This window comes from Fusarium coffeatum, assembly GCF_003316985.1.
Source record: "Fusarium coffeatum strain FIESC_28 chromosome Unknown BRIP53273_contig_220, whole genome shotgun sequence".
Classification (NCBI taxonomy): Eukaryota; Fungi; Ascomycota; class Sordariomycetes; order Hypocreales; family Nectriaceae; genus Fusarium; species Fusarium coffeatum.
The window spans coordinates 24726-37903 of record NW_022158013.1 but is presented as its reverse complement, the minus strand read 5'-3'; the positions used below and the strand labels follow the sequence as shown (position 1 = coordinate 37903).

At 49.0% G+C, this 13178-nt stretch overlaps 5 protein-coding genes across 5 annotated transcripts; 3 read left to right on the top strand and 2 right to left on the bottom strand.

The window, feature by feature from the left end:
* Positions 1 to 1696: 1696 nt before the first annotated feature.
* On the top strand, positions 1697 to 3142 carry FIESC28_08967 (uncharacterized protein; the record flags this gene model as incomplete). The annotated part of the gene is made up of 2 exons (XM_031163104.1): positions 1697 to 2648; positions 2703 to 3142. The coding sequence occupies 2 exons, from the start codon at positions 1697 to 1699 to the stop codon at positions 3140 to 3142; spliced, it is 1392 nt and encodes a 463-aa protein (XP_031012809.1).
* Positions 3143 to 3771: 629 nt separating this feature from the next.
* FIESC28_08966 (uncharacterized protein) lies at positions 3772 to 4449 on the top strand (the record flags this gene model as incomplete). The annotated part of the gene is made up of 1 exon (XM_031163103.1): positions 3772 to 4449. The coding sequence occupies one exon, from the start codon at positions 3772 to 3774 to the stop codon at positions 4447 to 4449; it is 678 nt and encodes a 225-aa protein (XP_031012808.1).
* Positions 4450 to 5380: 931 nt separating this feature from the next.
* FIESC28_08965 (uncharacterized protein) lies at positions 5381 to 7535 on the top strand (the record flags this gene model as incomplete). Its single annotated transcript, XM_031163102.1, has 4 exons — positions 5381 to 5483; positions 5536 to 6559; positions 6997 to 7322; positions 7486 to 7535. 4 exons carry the CDS (start codon positions 5381 to 5383, stop codon positions 7533 to 7535), a joined length of 1503 nt encoding a protein of 500 aa, XP_031012807.1.
* Positions 7536 to 7911: 376 nt separating this feature from the next.
* Positions 7912 to 9404, bottom strand: FIESC28_08964 (uncharacterized protein; the record flags this gene model as incomplete). The annotated part of the gene is made up of 2 exons (XM_031163101.1): positions 7912 to 8701; positions 8839 to 9404. The coding sequence occupies 2 exons, from the start codon at positions 9402 to 9404 to the stop codon at positions 7912 to 7914; spliced, it is 1356 nt and encodes a 451-aa protein (XP_031012806.1).
* Positions 9405 to 10327: 923 nt separating this feature from the next.
* On the bottom strand, positions 10328 to 12663 carry FIESC28_08963 (uncharacterized protein; the record flags this gene model as incomplete). The annotated part of the gene is made up of 5 exons (XM_031163100.1): positions 10328 to 10770; positions 10821 to 11190; positions 11247 to 11839; positions 11892 to 12459; positions 12622 to 12663. 5 exons carry the CDS (start codon positions 12661 to 12663, stop codon positions 10328 to 10330), a joined length of 2016 nt encoding a protein of 671 aa, XP_031012805.1.
* Between the last annotated feature and the right edge of the window lie 515 nt (positions 12664 to 13178).

Genomic DNA, 13178 nt, shown 5'->3' with positions numbered 1-13178 from the left:
AATTAAAAGTCCAAGTCAGAGGCGCTGAGACGAGTGGGTGGGTGCAAGGGTAAAGGGGAAAAGCCGACTTCACAAAGACAGTCTAACCCATCTCGTAATTTTGCTAATAGTGGCCGTTCTAGAAGGCATGGTCTTGATTCCTACCCAATCAGAGCTGAGGCTGCAGTGAAAATCGGTCATCCCCGCTGAAGGTCCAGCGTGCAGAAGCTTAGCTAGAGGCTCTGTTGAACCCTAGCAAGGAACGAAAGCCCCCAAATTTCCCCCTGTCAATGGGACGAAGCCAGTGCATAGCGGCCCGGGAGGAACAAATGCAGCCGGTAGTTCTACGAATGGACCAATGAGAGATTACAGAAATTGCATGGGTATGGAATTCAGTGGGCCCTGAGTTCCTTTCCAGGATACATGCTCAGACCAGATTGGCTCAAGACAAGACACGCGCGTTCGTCTTCCATCCTTCTTAATCCTTCAGCATCCGCAAGTATCTCGAAGGTTGGTTATAAATGGTCCGTAAAATAGAAGTACCAATAGTTACCTATGTCCTAACTGAATTCTGGCTCAGCTGTCACACCATCCCTTATCAGTATGACTAGTTAAAGAGGTACCCGGTCTATTGCTGGTGGAAATTAAGGCGGAGTACGGATAATAGTCTATACGATCTAACATCCATTCCCCCGTATCGAGAACGCCTGCTTTACGCCTGTGCTCAATAGACTCCTAAAGGGGAAGATGTATGGCAACAGAAGCCCCACGTGATGACCTGCCGTTTGCAGATAGACGGCCTGAGCTTTGGTGCGACGGAAACAAATGCTCAGAGGCTGGTCTATCAAACGTGAATAAAGTGATTAGGACATTTCGTCACGATAATGACACCTTGAGCATCCACGGTTCGACTCTCTACAATAGAACTTTGAACAGAGAAATATTATTGGAAACTTATATAACTATGGTTATAGAAGCCCAAGGGACATGGAAGAAGCAGTTCCCCTGGTGGGTGGCTTTCTGGCAACTCCAAAAATCTCCGTATAATAGAAAGCAGGAAACCCGCCCATCAAGGACAAGTTCTAGATCACGAATATCATGTTTTTTAGACTTCGTCTACAATGCTACTAACTTGATGAGTTTGCGAAACCGTAAACAACCCTCGTTATGCTGCCTGTAAAGAATTCCTTATTCAACACTCTTATCAGTAGTCTACAGCAGTTTCTCATGCTTAAACATCTATGAGAGGAGTAGGTCGCATAGCTATTATAAAGAAGCATGCACCAGTGATAACATCACGATCAACGTTTTGTTGTATCTGGTTTGCAAATTCAAGAACGAGTGCGTGATACTTCTTGAATCCGTCTGTATCTCCGCATATGCGAAGCCATAGTGCTCTAGACGAGAAGGACAACCCGACTTCCATTGTAGAGAAGAGACGCAATAATGTTGTTACTTTGTGTGGGTGGAAACAGGCATCTGGTTTGTTATTCTAAAGCTTAGGAGACTTTTGTTTGTTATGGAGATGATTGTGAATTCTGCTGTTGCAGGTCCCTGGCACTGCAAGAAAGTGTTCACTCTAGGCTGCCTCTCTGCCTACCAAGGTACTTGAATCACTGCCCACCCTCTTCTCCTCTTTCATCTGCATCTTCCCCAAACAAAATATTTGCTACATTCTACTCTTCACCATATTACAAGATCACAAATTCCGTCAACGATGAAGGTCACTCCCGAGCTGGCGAGACGAGAGCGTCCTGCTCGGGCGGCTGCCCCTAAACAGTCTATGATGGAACACGATTCGGAGGATGAGGATCCGCCCATTGAGCCTTCAGGCTCATCTTCAGTGAAAGGCACCCGCAGTGAGAATACGGCCTCCATCTCTGAGAATAGCCCTGCCTCTATCACGCTCATCTCTGGGATTAGTGATTGCGCAATGGCGACACTCAACCAACCCTCTTCTCCTAAGAAGAGAAGCATGGCCGAAACCAAGAACGACTCTCCTACCAAGAAGCCACGCAAGATAGTGATTAAGAGTAACAAGCTGGCCGGCTATACAGTCACTCCGGCACCTTCGCAAGCGGAGATCTCACCGCAGCCAGACTCTGACATCATCCCCGCGCTACAGACTATCACCAAGTGCACTGAAACACTGCAAAGTCGTATAGCAAAGGACGCAACAGAGCTTGCCGAGGCCAAAAAGAAGATTGCGTCACTTGAGCGAATGTTGGAGGCCAAGGCGGGTGGAGATGACCTCACCAACATTGCAGATGCCGACCTGGACCTGCGCAAAGAAAACCACCAACTCAAGATCCGCGTTTCAGAGCTTAAGCATCATGTTGCTGCTTTGCAGCAGAGACCAGCTATCCCTGACTTCAAGGTGATGGATGAGGATGTCGAAACCTGCTGGCAAGAAATCGGGTTTGACATTCGTAACTTCGTTGCCCAAGTACTTACCAACAAGCCGCATGGAGTGAAGACACCTTTCGGGGCGATTCACAAAGATGTCGAATCCTTCAAGAAACATCAAAAGAAGGATATCAGCACAGCCCCTTACCACTTCCAGAGCTATATCTGGGAGCGCCTTGTCGAGGACGTCTTCCAGGCTGGAAAGCCTACCTGGGGAGGTGATGCAGGCAACGCTTTCCATCGCTATTGTTTGAACGTCTCTGGTGTGTTTTCAACGACAAGTTCCCTTTCGTTCTTGTATACTAATCGTTGCTTAGAGATCGACTGCGAAGGCATGGAGCAGCTCAGTCTCTTCAAAGCCATCCAAGCCGATTCACTGTCCGGGTCTTTCAATGACCACAACCGGGAACATGCGACGGGCATCGCTCAGGGGATGGCACTAACCTTGGATATCTTTATGGATCCCAATAAAGACAAAGTTAATGCAAAGAAATCTCTGATGAGCATTGTTAAGAAAGCAATGATGCTTAACGCTAGGTTCTTGCGATCCAGGGCATTCTTCCTTACCAACTGGATCGTAGAAGACTTCGAGGAGGAGGATCTCGACATTCGTTACCGCGCAGGGAAGCAAGGCGGGGAGATGAAGTTGGACATCCAGATCTCGCCCCGACTTAGGAAGATTGGAAACGCTGACGGACGACGTTTCGACCAGGCCATGGAGATCTGCAAGCCCATGGTGACAGTTATCTACCGATAAGGAGCTCCAAAGCGCACGACAGGAAAGTCATGTGAACCATGCCAAGATCGCATCTACTATTTGTGGCAAGACATACGGAATGAAAGACTGGGCGAGGGACAGAATTTTTGGTGTTGTAACGCAACAGAACTCGTACAGATGATATGAGAGGACATGCATGTAGCTGAGGGGATGGTTATGGATGGATGTGTCATTGGGTATTGCCCCTGATTTCACAGCACAATATCAGAGGCATCTAATATGTGAAAAGTACTTTAATATTAGAGGGAGCAAGATATCATTCGCGTTGATCCTCAGATATTCTTGGTGATGTTGCGTTGATGTTGATCTGATAAGACGTTGATCGAGAGCTGAGCTTGTAAAGTGGGCCAATATCATGGATGCCTCAGGCTGGAGAGATCCTGGACACCGCCCTGTCGAAGGGTCCAGGCCACCTGTCTTGGCAGCATCGCATTAACTCGATCTCCAATTGAGCATTGAGGATCAAGCTCTTTTTCCTTGTTTATTTCTGTTATAGAGTACCTAGATGATTCCACATTGATAACATACAACAAAAAAAGGTGTGCCATTCCCTCCTCTGAAGCAGCTCAACCTTGAACTAATCTCAACCCCTCTCCCCAGATCTCATCATGCCTGCTGTTCCTCAAGATGCGCCCGAGTCCGCCGGACAAATCCCCGCGCCCCAAAAGTCAACTCCCACCTTCAACCCCGAAGATGTGACCGTCATCTTCGTCCTCGGTGGCCCCGGTGCCGGCAAGGGTACCCAGTGCTCCAAGCTCGTCTCTGAGCACGGCTTCACCCACCTTTCGGCTGGTGACTTGTTGCGCGCTGAACAAGAGAGACCCGGTTCTCAGTACGGCGACCTTATCAAGGACTACATCCGCAACGGCCTCATCGTCCCCATGGAGGTGACTATTGCTCTCCTCGAGAACGCCATGGCCGCTGTCCTCAAGGAGACAGGTTCGCAGAAGGGACGCTTCCTTATCGACGGTTTCCCTCGCAAGATGGACCAGGCTGTTAAGTTCGAGGAGACTGTCTGCCCCGCCAAGCTCGTTCTCTTCTTCGACTGCCCCGAAGCTGTCATGGAGTCCCGTCTTCTCGAGCGCGGCAAGACCAGTGGCCGCGAGGATGACAACGCCGACAGTATTCGCAAGCGCTTCCGCACCTTCATCGAGACAAGCATGCCCGTTGTCAACCACTTTGAGGAGGTTGGCAAGGTTCTGAAGCTCGATGCTACCCCTACTCCCGATGAGGTCTATGCCAACACCGAGAAGGCCCTCGCCGAACGGTTGGGTCCCAGCTTCTAAGCAGTAGAGCGGCATAAATCGAAATTGCATTGAGCTTCAGGGGAGCTGTCCTGAAGTCAGATTCCCAAATGTTTAGACCAAAAGACCTATTAATATCCATATTGTTAAGCTTCCAAAAAGACCAAGACCTCGCGTCTAGAACAGTAATAGATCATGATTATGCTGTATGAACTCTACTCACTATCTACTGGGCACATTGCTTTTCCCAACTGACATGGGCATTCCAGCGCCTTCGAGCCTATGCATAGACAGGACGGAATTTTATCTTTGCTGTTCTGTTGATGCATAGTAACCTATTTACTTATCATGACGCTTGAATGTTTGTTGTGAATAACCTGGAAGGTTTCTAAATGATGAATCAAGGTACCCCTCAGGGTGTCAGAATTAGTCCTGAGGAGCATAAGAGACAAAATAACTTGATCACCTTATGCTAGCTTAGGCTAACACTTAGGCTGTTTTATTTCTGAATCCTAAACCTTGGAGGATAATTCTTCTAACACCCACCTGGTATACTACCCTGCTGGTAGTATAGAGCCGTGCTCTCCAATGACCATGGCTGGGTGCCTAACAAATAGTCTGCCTGCATATACAAATTTACCATGCACCTACCTTATACATAGAAAAATTGCCTTAGTATCTAGTTGCGGTTATGAATTGGGATGAAACATTGTGGCTGGGCTAGTCAATTCCATCCCCATCCAGTGTTAGTAGCCGCCCAACCAGCCCCTCGCATTTAAGGTTGCTTGACCTCAGCTTCGATCCCCGCATAAGCTCATCAGGTACGAACAGACAAGTCTCAACGGCAGCTCCCGCTTTCAACGTCCACCTTTTCTTCTTGACATCATTTGTCCATAACAACCAGATACTCACTTGCCTCATTGTAAATAACTGCTGTCTGGAATACTGGTTGCCGTGTCAACGACAACTCATCATGCCGCCGACACCACGGTTCAAGACTCAGCGAAATCCTCAGACACCGAGATCACAGAAGAAGCGTTTGCCTAAGGGGCGCTACAGCGATAATCACTGGTGGTGTAAGTTGCGAATTCCTTGTGATTCCTTCCTTCAAGTATCTAATGTTCTCAGGTAATTGCGAGCCACGCCAGAAGGCTACACTTCGTGAAGTCAAGAAAACGGGACCAAACAATGGAAAGCTCTTCTGGAAATGCAATGACTGTAACTTTTTCCTCTGGAGAGAAGAGGCCATAGCTCGCGAAAACGGCTTGAAGGCATCCAGGAAAGGCGATGAATCTGCCAAGTCTGAACCGCCTACCATGACCCAGCAGTCCCTTGTGGCATACGGTTATCAAGTTACACCCAGCCGGCGCCAAAGCGACCAAGATTCTGCGGAAAGTACAGAGTCTGGTGGAGAATCCGAACCTGAGACTCCGATGCCAAAGTCTGCCAAGAATCGAACGCAAGCTTCAGGGCCTCCGAAGTCATCTTCACTAGCAGCAGTGGCTGCTGAGACTCCAAGCCGTGGACCAGCTAAGAGACGTCGAGATGTCTTTGAAGAGACAGATGAAGACTTCAGTGATATAGGGTCAGATGAAGAGCGTCAAATGGCTGCTATCTCAGACAAGAGTGCCGAGAAGGCGGCTCAGAAGCGATACACCACACCCAGCACTTCGCGCTCTGCCGATCTTATTTCTGGGCTGCCAACGCCCTCTGTTTCGCGCACGCTGTTTCCCACCAGCGAGGCTAAGAGACAGAAACAAGTCTCCTTTGACGAGACCCCTTCGCGATACACAGATACCATGTCATCCACCACTCTCTCGGCGAATACTACGCCCTCCAAGACACCATTCAGACAGCAAGAGCCTCCCGCGAGCAGCCCCCCAGAGACCATCTACGACGTAACGGACGAGATCATGACTATTTTGCGGGGTCAAAAAATCGACCCAAAAACTCTATCATCAGTGCGAAATATTCTGGCCACCTCCGCACGCCGAACTAGAGGTATTGTATTGGGACGTGATACCGCCCGGGCAAGCCTCAAGGCCAAAGACGAGAAAATTGCGACGCTCCAGGAGCGGGTTGCAGCCTTGGAGAATCGCGAGAGGATGCACAGAAGCCAGATGACGAATATCAAGGCTGGTTTGATGAAGATGTATGACGACAACTGATTGTGCAGCTTTGTGAGAACTGGAAAGCCAAGAAAGTTGAGAAAGTAACGATACGGGAGTTAGGTTTTGATAATGAATAGTTAGATATACCCCTGAGCGAGAAAGATGACCTGGAATTAGAGAAGTTGTCATAGGCAAGCATATGAAGTATAATTAGCACCCATGTTCCTTTCAGATGACTTACACAACCCTGTAACGGAGAACAATACTTCCCAGGATGCATACATGAATGGCATCAGCTCATAGTTTTTATCACATAGAAGGCCAAATTTATAATCTTACTCTAAAGCTGGACGCATTCATTGCTCATTAAATGCTGGAAGATAATGGTAATTTGGTCACGTGATCGTATCTCTATTCTCACCTGATTTTCCCATGATGCTCTCTCGCCCCATTATTTCATCGCCATTGCTCTTCTTAGCAAATCACCATTGACCGGCCAGACTATATCCTCGTTCACATATCAAAACTTGGTTGGATTCGATTCGAATACATTCATCATCAGCATAGACGGTTCCACTCGATACCATCTCATGGCTTCACGCATGTCCCTCTTCGCCGGGCGCCTTGCCGCTTCGGCTTCTCGATTCACCCCTCGCACATCACCTATGGCCGTTCAATGCAGTCGTCCTTACTCTTCTCAACCACCAAAGCCTCGCCGCAATGACGAGGTCAAGTTCTGGCCTTTCTTGGTTGTCATTCTTGTTGGGACAGGAGGCTACGTTGCCCTTGTCAATCGTCGCAATGGTAAGTCCAATATCACTTTTCATCCCTACCTTAGCACTTTGCATATGGTTCCATGTCTGGCTGTGGGAACTGGGGTTACAAGTGTAACTCACTTCATCGTGCCATGTTCAATACTCCAAAGTGAACTTGTCGTTACCAATTCAATGCCTGACTTGATACATAGGACGGATACACAACCCGGATCCTCACAAAAAGTTCACATCATCCTTTTGAATAATACCTGTAGGGTATACAATATGTATAATACCAAACAAAAAATCCCACATCAATGGTTTTACACATAAGCGTCACAGTGCCCTCGTTGTATTTAACAAGCATTCATTTTAGATTCTATATCTTAGGAAGATGTGCCGTGACACTATCTTCACTTCAATGCTGGGAAGTAGAAGGCCAATATGCTCATGAAACCGGCTACGCCATTCGCAACCCTTCGTTCGCTGGATTTCCTCATGTGCCCAACGATGTATTAACACAAAGCAGGTATAACAATGTCCCCTATTCCCAGAAAAAGCCCCTTCATTTTGCTTCCCCACGACTGCTCTAGTCTCGTTTTTTTTTTGATCGTATCCTAGCATTTCCGTTCTTGCGTTTAATCGTCATCTTCCGTTCGCTCTTTAGGCTCTCGAGGCTCGCGGGGTTCACGGGGCTCACGAGGTTCGCGAGGCTCCCGGTTTTGGTTCTGTCGGCGTCGACCACCATCCTGGTTACCGCTCACGCCAGCGTTGGCGATCTTACGCTCCAACTCCTGAATCTCACGCTCCTTCTGGGCCTTGGCGTTGGCCTGCTCCTGGCGCACGACGCCAAGGACGTTCTGCAGAGTTGTCCTCCAGTGATCAACTCGGTTGGCCAACTCCTGGTACTGCTTCTGACCGAAGACACGGTATGTAACCTTGTGAACGAGGAACTTTTGGCGCTGCTGGGAGAGCTTGCCCTCGACAAGACCGGCACGGATCACATCAATGGCCCACATCTCAATCTCGTCCTCGGGGATCTGCAGAGCCTTGGTGATCTTGGAATATTCGATTTCACGGCTAGGCGTGGAAGCGGCCAAGCTGGAGAATGTCAAAAGGCGCATCTTGCGGTGGAGCTTCTCGTGGTCCAGCTTCTCCTTCTCAACCCAACCCTGGTGCTCATCATTGAAATCGTTGTAGTCCTCGAGATCCTGTTCAGCAAAGATATCGAGAAGTTGCGAGTAGACGGGGTGGGAGTCGCTGAGGGCCTGGACGCTGGGAATACCCCGAAGATCTTGGAAAAGGAAATGGTTATTGGAGGTGAGAGCCTTCTTAACCGCGCGAAGGGAAAGTCGCTGGGCGTCCTCGGAGGAGATGGCATCGCCGTCGAATGTTCGAAGGGCCTTAACAACGTACTCGTAGGCTTGTCTATTAACAATTTAGTAAATGGTACCGCAAAGCGACGGTGCGGGCGCGACGCTTTCTGCAACACGATTCCAAAGACTATAACAGTTCGAATATCGCAAACAGAATCTTGGCAAACCGCATATGAGGACACGACTTACTGCTCCTCGCCAGCCTCAAGGGCAACCTCGGCAACCTCCTCATAAATCTTTCGCTGAAAATCGGCGTCTGTTCCCCAGGTAGCGAGCCACTCAGGGAGCTTGTCGAGGTATGTGCGCAGGCTTTCAAACATGGCATGCGACCTCAAGAACTTAAGGATTTCCATAAAGACACGGGCGCGGACGGGGTTGTTGGGTTCGAGCAGGTTAAAGACGGTGGTCAGGGCGTTAAGTGACAGACCGACACCGTGGACGGGAGAGTTGACAAGAGGCTTGGCGAAGGTGGTGCAGAGGGTTGGCAGGAACTTCTTGGGGTCGGAGGACTGGAGAACCAAATGGGTCATGAGGTTGGAAGCGGCGGTATACTCCTTCTCGGGGACAGTGTTAAGGGCCCCAGATGCAGAGACCAGCTTGGACAGAACCTCCTCGTTGGAAGGAGGCTTCTCTTGGCTTAGGAGCTGCTTGGCATCCTCAGCCTTGAGGTACTCGGCCATCTCGGCGGCGAGATCCTCGAAAGATCCATCAACAAAGACCAGAGTGGGCTGGCCGGCAGTCTTGATATCGGCCATGTTTGCCTGTGACTCCCACGCGGGGGGATTTCGATCTAAGATTATCGGTCGCGGTAGTCGTCGAGAATTCTCGTTCCGGCCTCGGAGATGCGGACGAGGAATAGCGAGAGAGAGGGAAATCAGCGAAGACCGGGGCGGAAAGGACGATCTCGAAGCGTTCGTTTGTAAGGTCGACGAGCGGAATAATGTGAAGTTTCTCGTCCCAGGCGAATAGCCCTCTCTAGTGGGGCCTTGGAACCCCGCCAGATAGGTTTTCTCCAATCTGTGGGCGCTAAGCGATAAGTCACGTGGAGATAAAGAACTTCTAATGTAAGTTCAGGTATCTCGGCTGACGACTTATTAGATACATCTCGACCCTGTAGAGGCAAGGCAGGTGGGTAACAGAAGAATTGTCCTCTAAAGCTTAGATTGATAAAATAAAGTAGCCTAAGTGCTAGTCTAAGCTGCGTAAAGTGATTAAATAATTTCGTCTCTTATGCTTTTAGGGGCCAATTCTTCTGATACCCTGAGGAGAGGCTAAGGAGGTACCGTCATTTAAGTTCGGATCGTATTCCAGAACTCGTCAGTCAAGGGTAGAACGATCAGCGTTCAGCGATAGGAACTGCATCTGCACAGAAGGAGAACGGCAAAAGCGAAAGAACATAGGACTTTTGGTACGCTTTGAATAGTTACTAAATGCTTAGCAGCATCGCTTCCCCGGCATAGTCTCGCCTCGTGCATCCCAAGAACCATTATGTACTCACAACAAAAGAAGCCAAACAAACCCAGTAACCCATAACATACCCCGATCATCCTTACTGTACTGTCTCTATCAATGTTTCCACGTCGAATAAGCAATGACGACCAAACCCCAAACAACACCGATACCAAACCAAATAACTAAACCCATTCATTCGACTCAGTCCTCGTAAAAGCCCGACGGTTTATCGCTTGGCCTTGTTTGCCTTGATCTTTTCGCCATTGTCACCTATGGGGTAAATGCTCGAATCATCGTCCGGGAATAGTTCTTGGTCGCCCTTACCTCCCATCTCAATGAATTCGTCTGGCGCTCTTTGAGAGGCAGGATCAGACTCTTTTGAAATGTTTGTGACACGGCCTTTGTTCTTGGAAAAGACCTTGACAGGGTTCTTGTTCTTGCCAACATCGAGATGAGCAGTAACCTGAACAGTGTTGAGTGATGACAACAGTGTTCTTTCGCGAGCAGGAGCTCTTCTGTTGACTTCGAGGCCTGCTATGCCGCCCACCAAACCGCCAGTACTATCATTAACCGCAGGAGAGCTCTGTGTAAGCCATGGGTGTTGCAAGCACTGATCAATTGTGAATCGCTTCTCAGGGTCGACAATCAACATTGAGTCAATCAGGTCAACTATGAAAGTCAGCAGATGCTCATTTCGCATATAGTGTACTTAAACTTACGAGCTGGATCTCCAACGGAATCCCAGTATGGCGAGGGATAATCGAAACGACCACTCTTGATCTGCTGAGAAAGTGTGAAAGGGAAGTCGCGCGAATAAAGCTCGTCAGAAAATGGTGGGAAGCCACACAAGCAGATGTAAAGAACGACTCCCAGTGACCAAACGTCTACGGCCTTCGTGTACTTGCGTTGCTTAGAGTCTGCAAGAATTTCCGGAGCGACATAGCTGGGAGTTCCGCATAATGTGGTTGTGAATGATTCCTCTCCAATGATCTTGGCCAAACCGAAATCCGCAAGTTTGACATGGAGATTCTTGTCAACCAACAAGATGTTCTCAGGCTTGATATCACGGTGCACAATGTTGCGCTCATGCTACGTAAAACGTCAGATCAATGCAGTCCGCGAGGGTTCGACATAGTGCAACTTACCAAATACTTTATGCCCTGGAAAAGCTGCACGAACAACTTCCTGGACTCGTCTTCACTGAGCTTTTGCTTCATCACGATGTAATTGAAAAGCTCTCCCTCTGGCGCCAACTCGAGGACCAGATACACACGGTCTCGCTCGTTGAAGGTATCCTTCAGGCAGAGGACATTAGGATGGCTAACGCCCATCAGAACGCCGATTTCTTGCTGCAAGCCTTCTGTCTTGGAGCGGTCTTCCACCCCGGGTTGTTTTGTGAAGATTTTGACTGCGAAACGCTGCCCAGAAGTCTTCTCAACGCAAAGATAGACTTCTGCAAAATGACCTTTGCCAAGTTTTTCAAGTAGAGTGTACTGCTGTAGGAATGCACTGGTTTGGCGAGACTGGGGGTAGCGGAAGACAAAGCGCGCCTTACCGTGAACTGCGATCTCGTCCTGTTCCGCCAGCTCACGACGTTGGTTCCTTCCTACAATAGCCTCGTTGACGTATGTGCCATTGCTTGACAAGTCTTCGACAATCGCCACGGTATCATTGCCCTTGTTTTCGGTAAAAAGAAGGCAGTGCCTGTTCGAAACGACGCCTTCGCTAACAACAATGTCTGGCCAGACGTTAGTAACATTAAACCGACGTGCAATCGCTCTATTACTGACCACATTCGGGATGGCGTCCGATCAAATAGCCGCCAGAAGGGGCTCCTTTCTCCTTCTTTTTCTCGAAGGTTTCTTCATCTTTCATGGCCGCCGATTTGCCATTCTTATCATTTGTGTGGTTCTTGTTCTCATTCTTCGCTGCATCGGCAACTGTGTCCGGCAGGGGACATGCGGTCCGCTTCTTCAGAACGATGGGCTTATCGCCGTACTTCGGGTCCAATGGAACAAGGTATCCCCAAACGCCTTCGCGAATCTCATCTTCGATGTCGTCAGAAATAGCAGCGTGGCGATCGACGAACTGGCTCAAAGGCTGTGTATCCTGAGGTGGAGAGGATAGCGCTTGGCTCTGGGAGTTATCTTCAGATTTCTTGGGGGTATTCTCGTCCTGTTTCTTTTCTGGGGGAGTCGCAGTGGGCTCCTTGTTGAGCTCGCTAGAGTCATCCGTGAGATGTGTGAGAGGAGACGGGAGGTGTTGTTTGTTAACAACAGGGGTCTTGTCTGGGTCGGCCTCGGGGCGCTCGGTTCTACGAGGCTTCTTGGTCTCTGTCTCATCATCTGGTAGCGAGCCCTAATGGAAGGTGGAAGTTAGCGATGGGTGGCAAACTTGAAGCGCGACAAGAGACAGATTGACAGGCGCAAGATGAAGGTTCGAGTATCAGACATCTTGACCACGGCCAGGATGGAATGCAACTATTCAGGATATGAGTGAAAGGGTGAGGAAAAGACTAACGCGCTGACGCTTCAATTGGCTCTTCTCTGGTTGCGGAGCCATGGTAGTAGCTATGGCTAGGCAGAGATGCCAAAGAGTAACAGAGTGTAATAGTTCACGATAAGATAGTACACGTTGTCAAACCGATATTAACGGTAATACTGTTTGGTGGGGTTCGTCGGTAGTTGTGATGCCTTGAATGAAGGGGAAGAAGGAGAAAAAAGGAAGATTATGGACGGGAGGAAGTTGAAGCGAGCAAGGGCGTGAATCGAGCCAGGACCAAGAAGGTAATACCTATGGTGGTGTTCCTGCTGAGCGAGCCGGGAGCCTAGAGCTAATTTGGAGCTAAGGTACCTGAGTGCGACAACTGCCTAGACGGTTAGTATGTACCGGGACCACAGCGCCTTCTGACTGGACCCGAACCAAGCCACTTTGAACAGCCTTTTCGCAATCAGTCAGGATCGAGTCACAGCCTCGAGAAAAAGTCCGGTTCAATAAGACAGTGACGAGTTGTTTCTCTGGGTTTTCTCTTTTCGTATCAATAACAGCAGAAATAGTGGTTTTATTGAGCCTTTCTG